General features: G+C 41.5%; 1 protein-coding gene across 1 annotated transcript; it reads right to left on the reverse strand.

The window, feature by feature from the left end:
- Positions 1-324: 324 nt before the first annotated feature.
- Positions 325-3,531, reverse strand: CUNH3orf80 (chromosome unknown C3orf80 homolog). The gene has a single exon (XM_017851076.1). It carries the CDS (start codon positions 2,861-2,863, stop codon positions 2,120-2,122), a length of 744 nt encoding a protein of 247 aa, XP_017706565.1. The 5' UTR covers positions 2,864-3,531; the 3' UTR covers positions 325-2,119.
- Positions 3,532-22,425: the final 18,894 nt, after the last annotated feature.

Genomic DNA, 22,425 nt, shown 5'->3' on the forward strand with positions numbered 1-22,425 from the left:
TACAGGTAACATTTGTGAAATGTGTAAAACAGTGTAACTTCAAAGAATAAGTTATTTTTAAAAATACGGCAACTTTCCAGTTTGAATGGTAAGTAATATTGATAGCCACTTATAACAAAAATATATGGTATTTGAGTAATATTAATATGTGATTATCTATATAATGTAATTAAATTTTGTACCATTCTCAGCTGATATAGCCTCAACTCCTGATACTTTTGTCAATTCGCAGCTCAAATTGCTTTAAATGACAAATAGACATATTTCATATTTTGATACACTACCATATAGCCATGCATCTGATAAAATTTGCACAGAGAAAAGATACACTTCAAATGATTTTTCTTTAGTCACAAGGTCATTAGTTTTTAGAAGTTTAAAGTAAATCATCCTCTTTTATTACAATCCAGACATTTAAAATTTCTCAGAACAGACTTTTCAACCAGCCTTTAGAAGTTTAATCAAATAATTTTCTTCTAATACAAGTCAGATATTTTAAGATTTTTCAGGAGTGGCAGACTTCTTCAATCAGAAGAACAATGTTCTAAAAACATGTATGAGATCCATGTGTGTAATCATTCTTGATATAACAACATTCACCTTTTCCCAAGCAGAGAAACCTTTTGTATTTCCTTCTCCTTTCAGGAGAATGACAAACTGTATTAACACTATTATAAACAATGTGTATATAGTACATAGACAATATGCATATGTACATTACACACAATGTATTAAAATACGTTATATTATCTTTTACTTTTAAAGGGCATGTCACAGAACAGGAAACTGATACAATGACACTTGTTTCTTAAAAGAAGCTGACTGAATCCTTCTGTAGCACATTACCACACAATTAATGGCTTTAAACAAAGTTACAAGTCACAAGTTCTTATGTTTTGGATCATGTTGTGGAACGTATTCCAAATGAAAAATGGAGGAGAAAGTGCACAACATCATATGCTTCATGGTATGGCATATACATGTCAATTAGTTTTACATATAATTATGTGATGAATGATACAATTAAGAGCTATACTACATAATGCATACAGTTATTATTATAAAAAGTTATATATTATGCCACAGTACTAAAAATAAAATATATTCTTCTCAAATAGTGAAAATAAGATATCCTTCATGTTTTTTAGGTCACATATGCTTCCTCGTTTGACCATACCTCTGTTTTTCTTTTTTAATGAAATAATTTCATGAATTATTAAACAATAATGACAGAGTATGGGCAATTTCCTGACCATTAATGGCCTACAAAAAGTGATAAGATGATTACCTTGTCATGAATTTGCTGAAATACCCTCCTGTTGCATTCAATGCATGGTAAAAATATCAGAATAAAAGACAAATAAATATACCTTCTCAGTTATTGAACAATCAAAAGTCCAGCCGAATGGATACACATGGTTGTTGTGCCCTGAGTAGGTACAGTAACTAACCTTGTATCACAGGTGTCCCCCATAGCCCACTCCCCGCACTCCACCTAATTGTAAAACACTAGTTGTGACTATTTGCTCGATCAGAAAGACACTGAGGGATTTTTGGGGGGTTTGCCGCACGGGAGCGATTCCATTATACCCAAGTGGCGCTCTCCCACACCCACGTGCAGCAGTCCCCGGTCGCGGCTGGTCCTCAACGGCTCCTCGCCCTCTGCCCGCCCTGGGAGACCGTGACCTGTCCAGGTGGCAGGTAGGGAAAGGAGAGGAACTGCACTCATTTCTCCTCAGCTCTAAAGAAGACCGCCCTTCTCTCGACGCACCAAAGGGCTCACGTGTTCTCTTTGACTCGGGAAGCAGGCACTTACGAGTGAACCACAATACGAGGCAAGGCAGAGGGCGGGGACGTCCTTCGAAGGTGCGCTCGAGGGTCGCCTGCTGCAGCCGCACCCGCCACACGTGCCCCACGTTTCTTTGAACTGAATGAAACGCAGAGAAACATAAGATCCCGGGAGAACGCGAGGGAGACGAGTGACCCCAACCCGGTTGCGGGGTGCCAGGCAGTTAGGCCAGGGTGCCAGATAAGGTCTGAGGCAGTTGGCGGCGGCACCCCGGCCGTTGCGTGCCACCCGTAGCCCCCAGCCCTGCACCAGCCGCCGATCCCCGAGCGCTCAGATAAGGGGGAAGCGGCCCTCGCCGCCGTCGGGCTCCGCGGCGATCCCGCCTCGCGGGCGGCCGAGCACTGACACTGGCAGCACTACCTCCCCGGGGCTGAGCTGCTGCAGCCGCATGGACTCCTCGTAGGTGGGCAGATACTTGACCTCCTCGTAGCTGGGCAGCTGCAGGAAGACCGGCGACACTACACGCAGCTCGTGCTCTGAGGCGCAGGAGGGGTCCGAGCGCCGGCCGCCTCCCCGGCCCCGGCCGCCGCCGCCACTGTCCAGCAGTGAGTCCTGCGAGCCGGCTGCCGCCTCGTCGCGTAGCAGAGCGGGCGAGTCGTCGTCGTCGTCGGGCGGCACCGCGCCCCTCAGCGATCCGGCCCCCCCGGGAGGCCCGGGCCGCTGTCCCGGGCGCGCCTGGCCGCGCGGGTACCTGCGTGGACTGGGGCAGATGATGCGCTGCAGGAAATAGCCGATGGCGAAGAGCACCAGCAGGATGAGCAGCCCGGAGAGCTTGCGGACGAACCAGCCCACGTTGTCCAGGAAGGCGTGCAGCGGTAGCTTGCAGCAGCGTACCGCCGTGGCGTTGGTCGCGTCGCAGCAGCGCTCCCGCTCGCCGCACGCCAGCTCCGCGCAGCCCCCGCCGCCCCGCGAGGGCGCCACCAGCGCCAGCGCCAGCAGTAGCAGCAGCGGCAGCAGAGGCGGCGGTGCTGGAGCCACCGACAGGCCCTCGGCCGTGACCCCAGGTCCCCACATGGCCCGCACAGACCTCTGCTAACGTCCGGGACGGGAGGCTGGGGAGTCCGTCCGCCCGCGCGTCCGTCGGCCCCTCCCCGGCGCTCCGCTCGGGTCCCGCGCGCGCCGCCTCCCGCGCCTCAGCTACCTGCGGCCGGAGCAGTCTTCACTTGGCCACGCTTGGGCGGGAGGAGGAGCCCGCGGCGCGCCTAGGCTGCGGGAGGCGGCTGCTACTCGCGGCTGCTGCCGGAGCTTCTGACCTTAACCTCGCGCGCCCAACCGCCTGGGCCGGGTGCAAGGCGTCCAGAGCCTCCCTAAATGGCAGAGGCAGCCCGCGCGGGGCTGCCGTGGGCATCTTGGCCCCCGCTGCCCGCGTTTTTCCTCCCCCGCCTTGTCGCTCCCTGGGACTAGAAGGGTTAACGCTCTGCTCTCAGCCCGGGAGCCCCTTGATCTTGATTAATTCAGCCTTCGCGCTTAGGCCCGCCAGACGGGCGGGGGGCTCTCGCCTGCGTGGGTGTCTCCGTTTTAAGTGATTGGATTTCCCCAGGAATGTTATTTAAATTGACTTGCGACTGGGATTCGCTTACCATCTTTCTTGTGATCTTCCAATTAAAAATAGATGATGACCGTTAATGGCCAGTCAGTCCCCTCTGCTGTCCCAGAGTTTGGGGTGGGGGGCGGGGACCGGCGGATAATTCTGCTTGCAGGCAGGTCCAGGGAACTGGGAACTCGCGATTCCCAGGAAACCTCCAGAACAGGTAGAGAATTTCTCATAGAGGGGCAGGTCAGGGCACCACAGAGGTAGCCCCAGAGGGACAGGGAAGCACTCTGTCAAGGTGACCTTAGTTAATCAAGGAGAAATGAGGGAAGCGTATTTTCCCAGTGGCTCATCCGACAAGCCCCACTGAGTCCGAAGCACAGAGCAAAAATTTGGGTTGCGGGGTGAAAGGAGCCCCCCCCCCCGAGCATAAATAACATATCCGTGAAATGTCTAAGGAGGTTGCAAGTGATTGGCAACGTTCTTGAGCATTGATTTGCGCCCAAAGGGTCTATTTCAAGATTATTATTGTTCTCAAAGTTTGACTTTAAAGGAAGTTTGTGCTCCCACTCAGCATGGAACAGCGTTTACCTTGCCTTGGTGTCACCATTCTCTGGGGAAGCCCGTTAGCGCACACAGCACACATAAAGGGTGGCAGTTTCCGCGGTCCCTGACTGGCAGGCACATCTACATGGTGCAGTTAGGCTCTACCCCCATGGTGGATAGAGCCACACCACGGGGAAGCCAGGAGATTGCCACTTTTATTAAGGCAGACTGCAGTAGACAATCATTCCCTCACCCCTTAAACACGAGGACCCCTTGAAGAGAAACCAAAGGGAAAATTCCATAGTCACGGAGAGGAAAAAAAAAAAGTAAAAGCAAAGGAAAAATACACAGACAAGATTCAACCGTGGATCAGATAAAAGCAAAGATTTCTCCCTGAGTAAGTCATCGTGTATCTCTGTAACAAAGTGATGATGGAACAAGAAGGTTGGCAATGGTGGTTTGATTGAGACAGGTCATCTCTCAGCCTAAATGAAACATTTTAAATATATGTGCTGCTGTGAACACCTTACTTTGCCTCACACTCCAAAATGATCCTTTCTACTCAAGAGAAGCTTCTAAGTGTTAGACAAGATATAATACATAAAGCTTGCTTGAGCACAGGTCCCTTTTTTGCAAGCTCTTCAAAAGCCACGTTTCTCTGTTATGATCTCTTTGTAGGGAGGCATATTACCTATTTTGCAAAGGCATATTACCTGTTTTGCAATGGATTTCAAATTGTAAAATAATGGGATGAAAATGATTCATTTTAATACAGTGATTTATTTTATTTAATTTTTTTTTAAGACAGAGTCTTAGACTCTGTCACTTGGGCTTGAGTGCAGTGGCACAGTCTCAGCTCACTGCAACCTCTGCCTCCTGGGTTCAAGTGATTCTCCTGCCTCAGCCTCCTGAGCAGCTGGGATTACAGGCGTGCACCACCACACCTGGCAACTTCTTGTATTTTCATTAGAGACAGGTTTTTGCCATGTTGGCCAGGCTGGTTTTGAACTCCTGACCTCAAGTGTCCATTTGCTTCAGCCTCCTAAAGTGCTGGGAATACAGGCGTGAGTCACCACACCTGGCCAGAAAATTGTATTCTTTCATTCACCCATTCTTTTGCTAAATTTACATTGAACATTTTCTATGTTTAGGGAACTCTGCTAGATGCTCGTTGTAACAGAAAAATACTGACTCCTCCCCAGCATGGAGTAAACCCAGGCCTGCACTCCCAGCTTCAACTAAATGGAGTAAAGGAGAGATTGCACAGAAGGCAACAAATGGCAGTTTCCTCTTCTATCATGACTTGTTCTTACTTTCCCAAAGGAAAAATAAAATTAATGAATTTCAAACAATTTCAGGAATGAAGGCAGTTCATAGCTTGAGATGGGCCTTGAATATGAAATGGAAAAAATATAAACCCTCTTTGGGTTTTGATTATCTGAGTTTTTGGGATTTCTACCAGTAGTAGCAAGAGCAGTGGCAAAAGTAAAGGGGGTTATATGGCTGATGATACATTAGAGAAAGTCCCCTGCTTATTATTATTTTGAAATTACTAGGAGCATTTAAATGGTTTTATTTCTATCTACCTTTCAATAGTTAGAATTTGCAGAATATTAGATAGGACATAGTAGAAGAACAACATAGATTATACATAGCATCATCCATTAAAGACCTTCTATAGAAACTGGCACCTCTTTATTTCTTCTCTGATCTCTCAGTTTCACTTAATTCATTTCTATTTGCAATGTAACTTATTGTGTACAATCTTTCAAAGGAAAGAATAGAAACCTTATAACTTTAAAAGCCCCAGGAAAGACACAATCTTCATTACTCAGCATTCTTATTATTTTCTTCAGATTCAACACACAAATAAATGTGGTAGATTGAGCTGCCCGAAAGTCAGATTCAAGCCACTTAGTGAGGAAGACAGAATTTAATGGTATGTTTCAGAGAATTACCACAGTGCAAAAATTAAAACCTCATTTTGTCAAAAAAAGTTGCACAAAATGTGTTAAGTGAGAACAAGAGAGAGTGAGAGGAAAAAACCCAACACGTGGTGGGAGGAGACTCACCTTTTTCCAAAAAGTATGGTCTTGATAAAGATTAAGAACTTAAACTTCGTTACCATACTGTAGAGCTTGAATGATAGTTTTTGAACATTTTCTCTTCCTGATTTATTTGCATTCACACCAAAGAATGCCAAATTAGCCAGACTTTTCAACTTTTTAGAACAGAAGAAGGTAAACAGAGCACAGCAAAACTGGCTGCTATTTTACCTGTGTCTCTGGGAGCTGTCTTGATAGCTTGAGAAAGACTTAGTGGCTCCATCATGCAACCTTCTGTTCTTAACACATGACACAGGCCCAGAAGGAAGTTTTTCTCTGATGTCTGCTGACTGTGGTTTGTGTCTTCAAGCCTGAGAAGTGATGGCTCTGCCCTTTTCATGGCCCTTCTTTGAAACGTCTAGGCATGGGTAGTTGGGACCTTGTAAACTGTCTAGTCCTTAAGGATTCCTTCTTCAGGATGTGCAATACCTGAATACTACCTTAGTACTAAATTATTATAATTGATTTCTTAACCTCCTCATTGTATGATTTCCCTCCACTTGCACATGTCTTCCCTGAGCAACATTAAATTAAGAGTTTTATTATAAATAGCATATGTTTGCATGAATATACCTACCTAGAAATGATGTAAGATCTGAGATAATCTGCTTTGGAGCTCTTTCCAGATCGTATTTCTTTCATCACTCATTCAATGAATATTTAACGAGGGCCCACTTTGAGCTAGGCATTCTGCTCCACTTTGAGGATACTGTGAAATCAAACCGTTCTTTGTCCTCAGGGAGCTTATTAGGGGAGGGGGAAAAGAGCAACAGTCAAACAGTCAAAATAATGAACTGATCATTCCAATGATCAATGCACACACTGGAGGAGTGCAGGATGCTCTGAGTTTTTGCACTGGACATGATCTGGATTGGGTTAGGGCAGTGGTGTTGGCTGGAAAGACGTCCGTAAGAAAGACCTCCTTAAAAAGGTTAACAAGGGGAAGCAGAAAGGGGTCCTCTGGGCAGAGAAATCATCATGGACACGAGTCTCTGAGGTAAGAAGACACTTCACATGTCATCTCTTATGATTGAGGCAAAACTTGTATAATTTCTATACCAACAATTTTGACTCTGCTCCTAGATTAGCTTTATGTAGAGTCAAGCCGCCTCTGCTGCCATCCAACTTTAAACCGAACCTGATTCTCTGCAGTGGTCTCACAGGCTGTATGGTTGTACTTATCTGTGTATTTGGTCCTGCCTGGTTTCCCCTTGGAGACCAGGAAAGTTCTAGTGACATTTCTTGTTCTTTCCACCTCCACATCCCTGACTCGGAGTGGAGTTCAGATTTCCCCTTTCAACTTTATGAGCTGGTAGCTGGCTGACAAAAGGCTTCTGCAAGCCAAATGCTTGAAGTAGGAGAAAAGTCCACGTGGAATGCTTTGTATCTTTTGTCCAAATTAGGAGCAAAAGGAAAGATCTTTCTCGCAAGCTTGAAGTTAGAAACAAAAGGTTGAGTAATTCCAGGCCTTTATAAAAATAATATCTACGTTTATATTCGGCCTTTTAGCTTTTCAGAGAACTTCCATATGCATTGTTTTTTTTCCTCCTTACTACATTTCTGTGAGATAGGTTGAAGTTATTATTATCCCTTTTTACCAATGAAGATAGGCTAAAACAGCGAAATCAAAGGGCAAATTAGTGGTGGTGCTAACACTGGAATCCAAGGCTTATTACTCCAAATCTAGTTAAAAACAGTGGGCTGGCATCTTACTCCCTTACTGATTTCAGCTGGACAGTCCAAAAGGATCACTGTGGCGGGAGTCACCTGATTTCCCTTTGACAACTCCTGATGCATCATGAGGCTAATTCTAAGGAAAATAACTGGGAGTTAACCTGGACTGTATTCTGGACCACAAATACAAAATTCTTCTGAGGAAATAAAACTTTTATTTCTGCCATTTTGTGGCCACTTTTGGTAAACCGTTAATAATGGTCTAGGTGATAATGTGACAGGCCAGCTATTTTTGTATGCATTTCTGCAAACAAAAAATAAATTTCCCTCCTTCATTACATTTGATATTTACCCATGAACTATGTTATCTAATGCTCATCAATATAAAATAAGAAATGCTTGGCAAAATAAGGACGTATTGAGTTCTAAAACACAAATATGCAGTATTATTTGTCAATAATTTAAACTTCTATATTTAAATTCTTGCTTTATAATAATTATCAGTTAATTTCTTGTGGCAACCTTGTAGAAGAGATTGATAACTTTCACATTATTGCTGATGACATAAAAACTAAACCATCAATGTTATGAGAAATATTTAGTGAGGCCATGAAGATCTGAAATTAGAATTCCAGTTATGTCAGCTGAATGAATTTCTTTCTCACTCATTCTTTTAAAATGGTCAGATTTTCAAATTAGAATATATTTGTTAGTGCGCTGTTGTACCAGCCAAACACTTGCATTGGCAGAAAAATCACATAGCATGAAATTATTTCATAAAATGAATAATTTTTTAAGGTGAAACATTTTTATGCTCCATTATTTTAATCTGAAACTAGTAATGTACTCTTTGTCTCCCTTTCATTACAAAGAAAAATTGCTCGCCAATAGTTCTTTCTGAATATGTTCTGTAAACCTGGATGGAGTGGGAGATGACCATTCCTGCTCACCAGACCAGACTTTATACTTATAGGGCAACAGGCTAATGGCATTGACTCTGTGCTTGCTGTTAGTCCCTGGGCAGCAGGGCTGTGGTCCATCTACCCAGCATCCTGCTTCAAACATTGAATGAAATGGGATAACCATCATCCAAGACACATGCCTTAAAAGCTTTTGAATATACCCTAAATATCCAAATTCTGCTTAACCATTTTCATTGTAGATTTATCTAACTATGAATTTCAAAGGGCCCTTTGGGGTATAAGCCTAGTCTTTACTTTCACCTTTCTTTCCTACTATCTTCCTTTCTGCACCCTTCGCTTCAATAAATGACTTCTTGATATGGCTGCTTAAGATGCCTGCTTTAGAGATGTTCTCCCTTCTCATTTGCTGTGCCCTCCACCAGGAATTATCTTTTCCCGTCTCTGTTGGTCAAAACTACGCAAAATACAGCTCCAGTGACAGCTCCTCTCCAACATCTACCATCTACTGTTTGTGGCAATTCTCTTTTTTAAAATTTTATTTCAATGGAGATGTAGTCTCACTGTGTAGTCCAGGAGGGTCTCAAACTCCTGAGCTCAAGTGATCCTTCCACCTTGGCCTCCCAAAGTGCTGAGATAACAGGCATGAGCCACCTTGCCTGGCCGCAAATCTCATTTACTACCTTGTATTTCAGGTAGTTATGTACACATCTTGGCCTTAGGACGTTTAGAAATAAGCTTATGGTGGTAGGCTTTGTGTGTGTGTCTCTGCAGCACACTGGCTTTCTGTCTCTTTGAATACTAGATGTTGGTAGGCTCTCTTAAAGGGTTCACCTGGACCTGTGTTGCCTTCTACCCATTGCTATGTTGTTATTTGGGTGCAATGTCTCACTGTCTGCCTGGGTTCCCTTAGAAATTCGTAACACAGCGCTCTCAAATGTTTCTGTAAGCACATTTCCTGAGCCCTTACTTGCTGTTAGAATGTTCTTCTTACCTCCCGCAGCAAGATTTATCTCGCTGAACTCAAGTCACAAGACATGCAACGTTCACCATTCTGTCTAACAGGCATCACTTACATGTATGGGACTCAGCAGGGACAAAATGAATGCAGCACACCTGTGGAAGAGCTTACAGGATTCCAGAATACCATAGCCACATCATCCAGGAGCCTCTACCAACTTATACATACTAGATGCTGAATATACTTTGTAGAATTAATTTACCTAAGTTTATGAATATATTTATGTTTTCAATATATACTCCTTTTTTGAGTAACAATTCCATGGTTTTGCTACTTGCTGGATCAATCATTTTACTTATGTATTCTTTCAAGCATAAAGAGGATTTCCCCCTTGTTATAGTGACTTGGGATTTAGAGAACTGGCCTTTAATTTACCCTGATTTGCCTTCTGAGGTCCATATGTTCCAGCTACTTGAAGAATGTCTACCTTTTTTTTTTTTTTTTTTTTTTTTTTGACAGGGTCTCACTCTGTTGCCCAGGCTGGAATGCAATGGTGCGATCTCTGCTCACTGCAACCTCTACCTCCTGGGCTCAGGCAACCCTCCCACCTCAGCCTCCTGAGTAGCTGGGACTGTAGGCACGTGCCACCACATCCTGTTATTTATTTATTTATTTTTGTAAAGACAGGGTTTCACCATGTTGCCCAGCTTGTCTGTTCCTGAGCTCAAGCAATCCACCCATTTTGGCCTCCCAAATTGCTGGGATTATAGGAGTGAACCATTTCGCCTGGCCAGAATTTCCACTTTTGTAGTGTTAGTGTGTGAGCCAGTATTGGATGTTTTTGCTTTTGGATTTCGTTCTCAACCTTTTACAGCTCTGCCCTGTATCACAGGAGGGCTGATCCCTGGAGGGTGCATTTCCCTGTTGGTGAAATTCTGGCAGAGTTCAGTCAGTGGGAGATTGGAAGGCAGATAAAGGGTGAAGCCAGGGTGGGGACACTGGCAGCTCCTCCACGGTTCCTATTGAGGCCTGCTGTGGCTCCAGCTGCTGTCAGTCAACTCCCCTGCCTCACCAGGCTCCCATAAGATGGCCTCCTCCTTCCTACTATTACCAGTCTCCAGGCTGCCTCACCATTTTCTGGGAGATTCTTAGTACTTCCTGCATAAACAGTTTCTTATATGAAATTTCTGTCTGTTTAAAAATTCAGAATGGGTCATTTTCCTGGTTGGACCCTTGATTGGTGCAGTTTGCCTGAACCACTTTCACCAGCGTTAGCATGCAAAGATAACAAATTATGTGATTCCGCTGATCCTACTGATTGAGCAGAGTAGTGTTAATCCCCTCTAAAGCTTAAGACTGGTCCCTTTTCTCCCAACCATTGATGTGGAAAGGTGACTCTAACTGCTGGTGACGGTAATCGGTGTTAGTACCAGCCATGTGATCTTGGACAATTAATCACTGGGTCTGTGTTTTCTTGTCTGTGAAATAAAGGGTATAATAATTCCTACCTGCCATTGTGAGGATTAAATGAATGAATACTTATAAAGTGCTTAGAACATTGGCACATAGTGAGCTATGTGTAAGTGTTATCTATAATTGTTATTTAACCACAATGAGTGCATTATCTTTTCTTGCCTGCTAGTTTGATTATGAAAATGGTGAAGTAAAAGCTAATTTTTCTTAGGGTTATCATGACTTAATTAGATTTGTAACTTGTCTTCGTGAGTCAGCCAAAGACAAATGGAACCTATTAACTTCGTAAAATTTGATATTTGGCTCTCAGCTTTATCATTGGCAATATTGTAAGAGTTAACCACATGAAGTTATTATTGCATTTGTGGAAAATGGTGGTAGGCATTATGTCTGCTATGAAATTCTCCCTTTTGAATGATTTCTTTTAGAAATTCAGGCCAAAAAAGGCATGTTTTCTTTAGAGACATGTTAAAGCTTTCTTCTTTTTCATCACAGTAATTTTGTAAGTGGTCTTGAATCCCTCTTTGCTTTGGTTGCCAGGGAGCTCAGAACTAAATTTAAAGTTTGGTTTTAATATCTGGGCTGGTTCCTCCTTTTTTTTTTTACATTTATGTCTCTACTGTCATATGGCCTTAGTTTTCTAATTGAAAATTTAGTTTTTGTTTGATTCCCTCTTTAGATTTTGCCATTTATATTCATGTTGTAAGTTATGGCACAATTCTTTGTGGAACAAGATGTAGTAGAAATAAATAACACTAAATTTGTAGAGTTTTTAGAATGTGTTGTGAGTTTTCCATCAATATGTTATTCTGTGTCACCAAATTCCTTTTGGAATATATAGTCATTTCCTGCATAATGATTTTCAGAGAGCTAGGGACTGCATATATGATGGTGGTCCCATAAGATTATAACACAATATTTTTACTGTATCTTTTCTGTATTTAGATAGCTACAAATTTTCAAATTTAGGTACCCTACTAATAGCATTGCCTACAGTTTCAGTACGATAACATGCTGAATAGGTTTGTAGCCTAGGAGCAATAAACTATACCATACAGCGTAGATGTGTAGTAGGCGATACTACCTAGATTTGTGTAAGTACACTCTATGATGTTTGCACGATGATGACATCACCTAAAGACACGTTTCTCAGAACTTATCCCTGTTGTTAAGCAATGCATGGTTGTAATCTCAATGTAAAAAGTAACATTCTTAGCTATATTTTTTCATCATGGTATGTATTGGGAAGTCCATGTGGTTTGGTCATATGCCTCAGTCATTTTTATTTCAGAATGAATTATATTCTGAAATAATATAGTTGTTATTGTTATTCGGGAAAGTAGTTTTGTGGTCAGGTAAGTTTGGGAAATACCCAGTAAGCTTCATTGCTTCAAGATTTTTCAGGACTGGGAGCCGTGGCTCATGCCTTTAATCCCAGCACTTTGGGAAGCCAAGGAGGGTCACTTGAGGTCAGGAGTTTGAGACCAGTCTGGCCAACATGGTGAAACTCTGTCTGTACTAAAAATACAAAAATTAGCTGGGCATGGTGGCACATGCCTGTAGTCCCAGCTACTCGGGAGGCTGAGGCAGGAGAATTGCTTGAACCTGGAAGGCAGAGGTTGCAGTGAGCCGAGATCACGCCACTGCACTCCAGCCTGGGTGACAGAGAGAGACTCTGTCTCAAAACAAAACAAAACAAAACAAAAAATTTTTTGGAGTCTTTAATTTGTTCAGGTAAACAGTCGGCCCTACGTATCCCTGGGTTCTGCATCTGCTGATTCAACTGACTGCTGATAAAAAAATATTTTGGAAAAAAAACCCCAAACCCAAACCAATTGAAAACAGATACAAAAGTAAGAAAACACGAATTTTAAAAGACTATTTATGGCATTTATATTATATTAGGTATTATAAGTAATCTAGAGATGATTTCAAGTATGCAGGAGGATGTGCATAGGTTAAATGCAAACACAATGCCATTTTATATAAGGGACTTGAGCATGGGCAAATTTTTGAACCTATTCCCCTGTGGATACTGCAGAACAACTGTATTGTTATTCTCTAAAAGAAAGCAATATAAGGTAGCAATTTTCCAACTTAATATGACCAAGGCACTCCCCTCAAATTCCCGCAATTTTTTTTCTCTCCAATTTTTTTTTCCTAACTGAAACTCCAGTTAATATTTTAAGGAACTAGGGTTCTCAAGTATAGGCCAATTTCCCATAGACGTGGTTTTGCCTACATTGGCAAGTGCCACTTTTCAATAAGTCCATACGAAAATCTGAAAGGGCTGTTCACCATTAATTAAAAGCATTCCTTAGAATCAGAAATCTTGAAGCTGCCTTAATATTGGAAAAAAAGTCTTATTGTAATAATAAATGAAGATTATTTGGAAACAAATATACATTTTTAGTGCTGGATCTTCACTGTTTTTGCTTAAAGTCTACTCGTCTGGGCAGAAATATAAAATCAAGGACCATGTTACTAATGTGACATTTAAGCTGTCAATATCATGGAGCCACGCTTTAGCTTTAGACAGAGTCAGATTAGAAATGAGTCTAAGAGTTAAAGAGATCAAGCTGTGAATAGAAGAATTTTTTAAATGACATGCTTGAGAAATGAAAGACATTACTTTGAACCCCCTTTACTATATATATATATAATTATATATATATATATATATTTCGTGAAACACAAAGCATAATTTTATTAAGATTGACAAGGCCAATCTATAATTAAAGCAGTTCAGAAAGACATTTTAACAAAGATTTACTTTTTCTTAAAGTGGAACACAATGGATACTGCTAAGTGGAGCCATCTAATAATAAAGCATTCTGGCTGCCTGCCTTTGGTTCCAGTGAGCACAGTGGGGCTGGCTCCAGAATTCTAGATTCCTCTATTTATGCGGACATTTTTTTCCAGAGAGTCGATACCTTCCAGCTCAGTTTTCCTATCCTAATCAAAATCAAAACAGTTAACATTCGTTTCACACTTAACATTTACCAAATTTGCATATGTGTCATCTTGTTTGTTATAACAAGATGGATCAGGAAAGTGTTAGTAGAGATAATTATGCTTGGTTGGTTAGGAGTTCAAGCCATGGAGTCAGACAGACCCTGGGTTTAAAGCCAGTTCTACCATTAACTCTGTAACTTTGGGCAGGTCACCTAATCACTCCAAGCCTCAGCTTCCTCTTCTATAAAATGGGAGCAATAATATAATCTAATTTATAAAATTTTTGTAGGATTAAATGAGATAATCCAAAGTGCTTGGAGCATAGTAAATGCTCAATAAACACATAACTATTATTATTTTAAACTATAGAAAAATTTGCTAAACAAATTGCAGAACTAATTCTATTTATCTGTTGCAACACTGAGAAAAAAATAAAATCTGATAAACATTTTTGGAACATGGCTGGTTGTAATGGCTCATGCCTGTAATCCCAGCACTTTGGGAGGCTGAGGCAGGAGGATTACTTGAGCCCAGGAGTTCAAGATCAGTCTGGGACACATAATGAGACCCTGTCTCTACAAAAATTAAAAAAACTAAAACAAAAACTTACCTGGACATGGTGGTACATGCCTGTAGTCCTGGCTACTTGAGAGACTGAAGCAGGAAGGTCATTTGAGCCCAGAAGTTTGAGGCTACAATGAACTAAGATTGCACCACTGCACTCCAACCTGGGTGACAGTGAGACCTCATCTCTTAACAATTGTTTTTTTCTTTTTTTGGAACATGATAGCAAATACGAAAAGGAAATGTTTGTGGAAATAGAAGATGATAATGAACAGAGGCAATAGTCTAACATTTATAAAAGTAGAAACATGGCAAACCATTAGAGCATTTTGAAGTTAAATTATAAATAAGTTAGTTGATAACTAACACCATACATTCTTTAATGAATTTAGAAGAAAATTAGATTCAAGAAGGGTGACTTGTTCAAGGTTGCAGAAACAGGAAGAGCTAGGATATGAACTCAGATCTCCTTATTCCCAGTGAGGAAATCAAACAGTGCTAAGCTGGGGACAGCTGCCTGCCTGATGAGTATGCTGCTGACCCTGCCTAACAAGGTCCTGGCATGAGTTCTACCATGACATCAAGATAAAGGGTGTGGGGGTGGGCCAAAGAGCAGGAGTATCAGAATTGGACAGATAAGAGTGCAAATCCAAATGGTGTCACTTTTTAGCTCTGTGAAATTGGGATAATAATTCAGAATCGTTGTAAAATTTAGTGAGATGATGCTTACAAAGTGACTGGGTAGATTGGTTATGGTTGAGAAGTCCAGTGGTGGGTAGGGGGCACCTCTTCTACGCTAATCTAGGCAGAACAGGTTTGGAATGGCCCCAGTCCTCACCCCATAGGGTGGAGACTTAGACACAATGGATTTTATTTCCTTTACCCAGATATAAATAAGGAAATAGAAAGGCTTTCTCATCCCCATTATTTTTTAACAACCTTGTTTATAAACTTTATCTACATAATCCAAAATAAAATATTAAAGCTCCTTAATAGGCTCTTAGAAGTAGCATTTTGGCAAGCGCTTCTGAACGTGTTTACTGCATCTTGGGTTTGTAGTTACAGTAAGTCAATATGTACTTTTAGATATAATTTGAAGTTTACACTTTAATATTAGATACATAAAAGAACCTCAGAAAATGACATACTCAAATAATGCTCCATCAACATTTGATATTAACTACCATCAATTGGGAGTAACATAAGCATTTAGGTGTTACAAAAATATCTTGAATTTTGTGAGCTGAGGAACATTGAGGGCAAGGAACAGAGCAGGAAGGGGAGAAGGGGACCATGGAAAATGTCAGCTGAAGCCTGAGGAAGGAGTCAGGACAGGAAAAGACACTGAGGACTGTGGGTCATTGTAATATAAGGTATGCATAACAGATCTTATGGTCTACAGAATAGAATAGGTGCAAGCATCTGAACACACATATAAATATAAAAACAAAATTGAGTCGGTAATTTGATTTTTGCTGGCTCTCTGGCAATAACCATATTTCCCTGCCTCTTGCCTCTGCTCTCTTCCTCTGGTGTAAGTTAGGGGCATCTCATATACATCTCATCTCACATGCTCTTACAATGTAACCTTAACATGCCTCAACAGAGCTAGGGTTTATGCTCCCTCTCATTGAGCCAAAAGAATGTAGCAGAAGTGACTCCAGTTGACTTTCAAAGCTAGGTCATAAAAGGCAATATGGCGTCCACCTGGCTCTCTCTCAGAACAGCTGCCCTTGGAACCATGTTGTGAGGAAGCTCAGGCCACATGGCGAGGCTTCATGTGGATGTTCCAGTTGACAGCTCCAGCTGGGCCCCCAGCCAGTCACCAGCTCCAATCACCTGATTGTGAATGAATGAGCCTTTAGAGGATTCCTGCCCCCTGCCTTTGATTCTTTCAGCCAATGTCTGAGACTTTAAGTAGAGTCAAGCCAGCCTTGCTATGCCCCATTTGAACCCTTGACCCATAGGAACTGTGGGAAATAATAAATGATTTTTGTTGTTTTAAAAGTCTCTTAAGTTTTGGGGTGATTTACTACACAACCACAGTAATACAGAGCAAATTCTTTTCCCAGTTATTTCTGAGAATCCCTGGGGGCATCACAAATGCATCTCATAAATGACCTTCTCATGCTGTTCAGCTTTGTTTCCTGTGGGATGGACACTGCTCAAGAAGTCATGCAAAGTGCAATGCATGCAAGGGTGACCGGGATGATTAGAACTAGGGCAGGCTTGCTTGGGAAACTTCACATGTAGCTGGAGAATTTTGATTAGTTATTTGGAATAAGCTGGAGAGTAGCTGTAAGACCATTACCTGAAAGAGAAATAACATATGACACTATTTGGAGGTTTAAGTATGTGTACATAAGTATGTGTACTTATTGCATACATAGTCAGTTGCATGCTGGGTATGAAGTTGGGGGATTCAGCTCCAGGGGGAGGGTGGAGGAGTTCCATTTAGGGGTACAAACAGCAGGCAACATGACCCTTTCAAGTGCTGCCCATTTGGTCATAGACTCTCAGCCTTCATACCCACAGTCACCATCTTTTCAGGGACTCTAGAGAATGTGGTTTGGAATGCAGGAGGAGTCAGGAGATCTTGTATATACTTTGGCCACTGGGAAATGTCTGCTTCTGTACTGGACTGGTTCAAAGGAAGAACATTTAGAATTGTGTTTGGCTGCAAGTAACATAAAACCTGAAGAAATGGTGGCTAAAACAAATAAGAACTTTTATTTTTTTCTCATGTAAAAGAAGTCCAGAGGGAGGCAGCAGGGAGCTGGTATATGGTTCTGTGATGTCATCTTGTTACCTCATGGTTACAATACATCAGCTCCCTTTCCAGACATCACATTTGAACTTTAGACAGGAGGAAGAAGGAAAGGCAAAATATAAAAAGGTACATGCCAATTTTTTTTTAAAAGTGTATTCTCACTGTGTCCACCATTGCCTTAAGGAGCTTTCCTAGAAGCTCTACCTAAACAATTCTATCTATACCATACTGGCTAGGGGATGAGAGTCATGTACGCTTCCCTAGTTGCAAGATATCTGGGATATGTAGTTTAGTAGGTGGGCACATTTTGCCTAAACCAAACAGTGGATCTTCTGTCAAAAAAGAAGCCATGGAGTTTGGACCATTCTGAGAGTGGTTCCTGATTTTAACAAGGGGGGCTGATTTTAGCGAGGCTACGTGGTATGCTATTAATAGAAAAAACACAGGCTTTGGAATCAGAAAGAAAAATACCAATTACTTGGTGTGTGATATTGGGTCAAAGACTCACTTCCTTTGTGCCTCATTTCCCCTGGTTTTAAAGATTACATTACATTAAATTTTTTAAAAAAAGACACAAAATGACCAGCACAGCACTTGGACATAGGATACTTGCAAGACAATTAGTTCCTCTTTTTGCAAAGGATCTTAGCTAGGACATGCAGAGTCCAGAACAATTAGACTCTCCCAAGTCCTCTAGGCCCTTCTGCATAAGCAGGAAGTAAACTCCCTATCCCTGTCCTCAGCCAGAATGAAGGCCCCAAGGAATCTAAACCCCTTAATGCCAGGAGAGACAAATGGAACTCCTGCGGCAGGTTTGTGGACTTTGGAGACACTGACCCTTCTGAAACCCTTCTCCTGAAGAAGTCTAGGAACTGCGTAGGAGTATTGGAGGTGCCTTTATAAACAGCTCTGTATGAAGAGGTGATTAACTTAGATGGTTGGCATCTCTCCGTAGTCATAAGATGTGGGTTTTATGAAATATAGGGTAAGAGATTTCAATTGGTGACAGTCTTAAAGGCCTTGATGACTTAATATGAAAATGAAAGAAGTTGACATTATGATATGATTAGATGGGTGCTTAAGGGTGAGAAGAGAGACGGAGAGAGGAACAGAGACCATCACAGATGGCATTTCCCCAGGCTAGGCACATGAGGGCTCAGAGCTGTGGCTGTGGAATTATTTAGTTAAGGTAATGCTAATTCCTAGTACAGATAGACTCTCCAAAATCTCAGTGGATTTGTACAACAGAAGTTTAGTTCTCACTCTTGTAAAGTTCAAAAAAGGTCCAGATTGGGGCAGTTTTCCTCCAAGTGATTTGGAAACCCAAGCACCTTTCATCTCCTGGGTCCTTCATCATCAATGATAGGCAATGACAGGGAAAGAACATGGATGATCCTGCATGGGTGGTTTTGTGGGCCAGTCCTGGAAGTAATGCTCATTCATTGTATTAACTAGAAATCAATCACATGGTTACATCTCTTTCTGCAAGAAAGGCTGGGAAATGCAATCCAGCTGTGTACCCGGGAAGGCTGGAGAAATGGGTTTTGTGAATATCTAGCTGGTGTCTACCATGGAGATGAGAAAAAAGTCCAAGTCAAAACTGTAGCCTTTGAATAACAAAACCTTAGGCCCCAAATAGGATTTTAAAGTCATTTAGTTCATCCTCCTTATTTTGAACTTAGTTCCATTTCAAATAAAGGCAACAGGCTTTGCACATACTGTGCTAGGGTTTGTGGGCAACCCAAAGAGGAGCTCCATCCTGCCTCATCCCTGTCTTTCCTCTGAGGAAGACAATGCCACGTGGGAGGGGGCAGAACAGGAGCCAGATGTGTGTGATGAAATGTAAGGTGCAACAGAGGATTACTAAATGACAGGGGATGTTTCAGAGGTGTTTCACTTCAATGTTAGTGGAATATGTAAGTGTGAAGATGGTACTATAAAGCTGGTAACAATCAGTAAACATTAGCTTTAGCCAAGTGGTTCTTGAAGTGTGATCCCTGGACCAGCCACATCAGGCTCATTTGGCAACTCGTTGGAATTGCAAATTCTCAGGCCCACCCCAGATCTACTGAGTGAGAAACTCCAGGGCAGAGTCCAGCAATTGTGTTTTAGTAAGCCCTCTGGTGTTCTAATCTATGGAGTTTGCAAAACTCTGCCTCAGAGTACGTCAGCTTTGCAGATATATATATATATATATATATATATGTATTTTAGATGTTCAGGCCTTTGAGACACACTAAACTGTAAAGGTTTCCACTGTTCTTCCATGTTTATTCCAATGTTGTAAGATTATTTTATCATAAATATCACATAATATCTGAAACCTAAAGAAACTATATAAAGTTATATAGATTGTATTTTCAACAGTTATCCAAACTGTTATGTATCATTAGTTTAATATTCTTTGGAATTGTAAGGGCATTTTGATCTAAAGGTCAGTTAGTGCTTAATTGCCTTTTTGGTCATTAATGGTGTTGTACACTGGAGCTTTTATAAGTCATGGCTCATAGATTTCTCGCTGTACTCNCCCTCTGGTGTTCTAATCTATGGAGTTTGCAAAACTCTGCCTCAGAGTACGTCAGCTTTGCAGATATATATATATATATATATATATATGTATTTTAGATGTTCAGGCCTTTGAGACACACTAAACTGTAAAGGTTTCCACTGTTCTTCCATGTTTATTCCAATGTTGTAAGATTATTTTATCATAAATATCACATAATATCTGAAACCTAAAGAAACTATATAAAGTTATATAGATTGTATTTTCAACAGTTATCCAAACTGTTATGTATCATTAGTTTAATATTCTTTGGAATTGTAAGGGCATTTTGATCTAAAGGTCAGTTAGTGCTTAATTGCCTTTTTGGTCATTAATGGTGTTGTACACTGGAGCTTTTATAAGTCATGGCTCATAGATTTCTCGCTGTACTCAATAGCAGTGATACAAGGGAAACAACCAACCATCCATCACCGTCCAATCACTGAAGTCAGAAGGGCCCATTTCTTCACTGGTTTCACTGCATATCGCACCCTGACCCCCATTTATTACCATAGCAGGTATCGGAGGGTGGTGACATGAGGGGCAATGAGGCTTCAGGAGCCGGTGCTAACAGTGATACAAGATTAGGGGAAGTGTCAGCTCTTCTGAGAGGCAAGAATTTGCTCAGAAGTATGATGACCTTGCTTCTAAATCTCAGTTCTGCCACCACTGACTCTATGAGACCCTTTTGATTTTCATTTCTGTGACATAAAAGACCTGGGTTTTGTCTGTGGGTTTTAACTTCTTTGGAGCCATGGTCCCCTTCAGAATCTCTGGAAGCTGGGACTACTCTCCCCCGAATATGTACGTGTGCATATATACCCCCAGTCCACCGCCCTGGAATAGATGGTCTCTATGAGCCATTCCAGCCCTGACCTCATTGAAAGTTCTTATGCTTCTAGGAAACACTATGGAAAGGAAAAGTTCATCACTTATATTCTGGAAATAAATGTTGCCACCATCCTTCATGAGCCCGTGAGTGTGTAAGTTTCATGCTGTAAAAAACACCTTCAATCTAGTTTAATCTAATTAAATCTAGTTAATGAAGTCACTCTGATCTGTCACGTTGGTCTCAAGGTAGGGAAGTGGGCAATTCATTCCCAGCGTTCAGGTAGGAAAAAAGGCAAAGGGCTCACACTTTTTTTATAAAGTAGAAAGAAAAGTTTTACATTTTCTTTAAGTTTTCATTTGTTATTTTCAACAGGGTTAGGAAGCAGCCAATCACAACTCAAGCTATTGGGTAGTAATTATCCTTCATCCGCTAATTTCTAGGCAGGAGAAATATGATTAAAATGAATTTCCGCACAGCTGTTGATTAGGCTTAATGGCAGAGTCATCATCATAAAACTAATAATCAGAGCAGAGCTAACATTTGGAAAGTTATTGTTGAGTAACTGGAAGGCTCTAAAAGCCAAAAACAATGTCCAACTAACTAGAAAATTACCACCGCCCCCACATACTTTCCTGTCTACACTTCAATATCAATTAAACTCAGCAAACTAAAACCAGTTAATTACATCAATTTTGAGGTCAACTTTCAACAACTCAAACCTCCATGATAAACAAACCACAATATTGAAAGCTTTTTTGAGAAATCAATAAACAAACAGCCATCATTCTAGGAAAAGCTGCAACACAGTTAACAACACATCAATAAATTATAAACAAACTTTGTACTTTGATTAGCTCAAACCCCCTGTTGCCTCCCCCTGCCCCGAATACGCATTCCCATTCCATTCAGGCCAGTGTGCCTGTGGCCCATGGATGCTGCAGTTGGGCAGCTATTGGAGGTCTCTGCTAAGCAGCTCTTTGCAATTGCAAAGCTCCCACTGGAAAACAGAGATTAATGAGCTCACAAATGGAACAGCACATAATTTCAGATCTTGGTGATGATAACAAGGAGCTCTTTAGGATTCTCCTTGTTTGATAACAGAATCACTTTCTTTTTTTCATTTGTCATCCAGAAGTCTAAAGTCAGTGGCAGTAATGGAAAATTGGGCTAATGTGGAGATATTCCAAACAGAACAAGAACAAATGGGATTCTTGGCTTGTCTCTCATTGGAATCCTGACTGAAGACCACTGGACAAGGTCTGTCAAGACTCTAACTGCGATCCATTGGAAGTCATTGGAGAGCCAAAGGTGAGTGAAAATGAATGTATACTAGGGAGGTGTGGTAAGATGGCCAATGGTAAAGACAGTTGCAACTCTAGGGCATTTATGTTTGGAGTATTACCATCCTTTGTTGTTTTCTCTCTATTTTTGCCTCCTCTTACTTTTTTTTTCTTTTTATTCATTTACATTTCTTAGAACTCTCTTTCATTGTCCTGGCTGGAAGCACTGGATTCCTTCTATCAAATGAACTAAAATATTTTCCAGGATGTCAGGTCAATCTGGGCAAACTTTCTCAACATAACCATCCCTACATTCCAGTATCCCTCTTTTTCATTTTTCCTTTAAAAATAAACATGCATTTTTTCTCAAAAGTGACTGAGCTCTGTACTCCAGGCAACCACTGTTTTAGAGCATCCAGA

This window comes from Rhinopithecus bieti, unplaced genomic scaffold (assembly GCF_001698545.2).
Source record: "Rhinopithecus bieti isolate Rb0 unplaced genomic scaffold, ASM169854v2 scaffold_55, whole genome shotgun sequence".
Classification (NCBI taxonomy): Eukaryota; Metazoa; Chordata; class Mammalia; order Primates; family Cercopithecidae; genus Rhinopithecus; species Rhinopithecus bieti.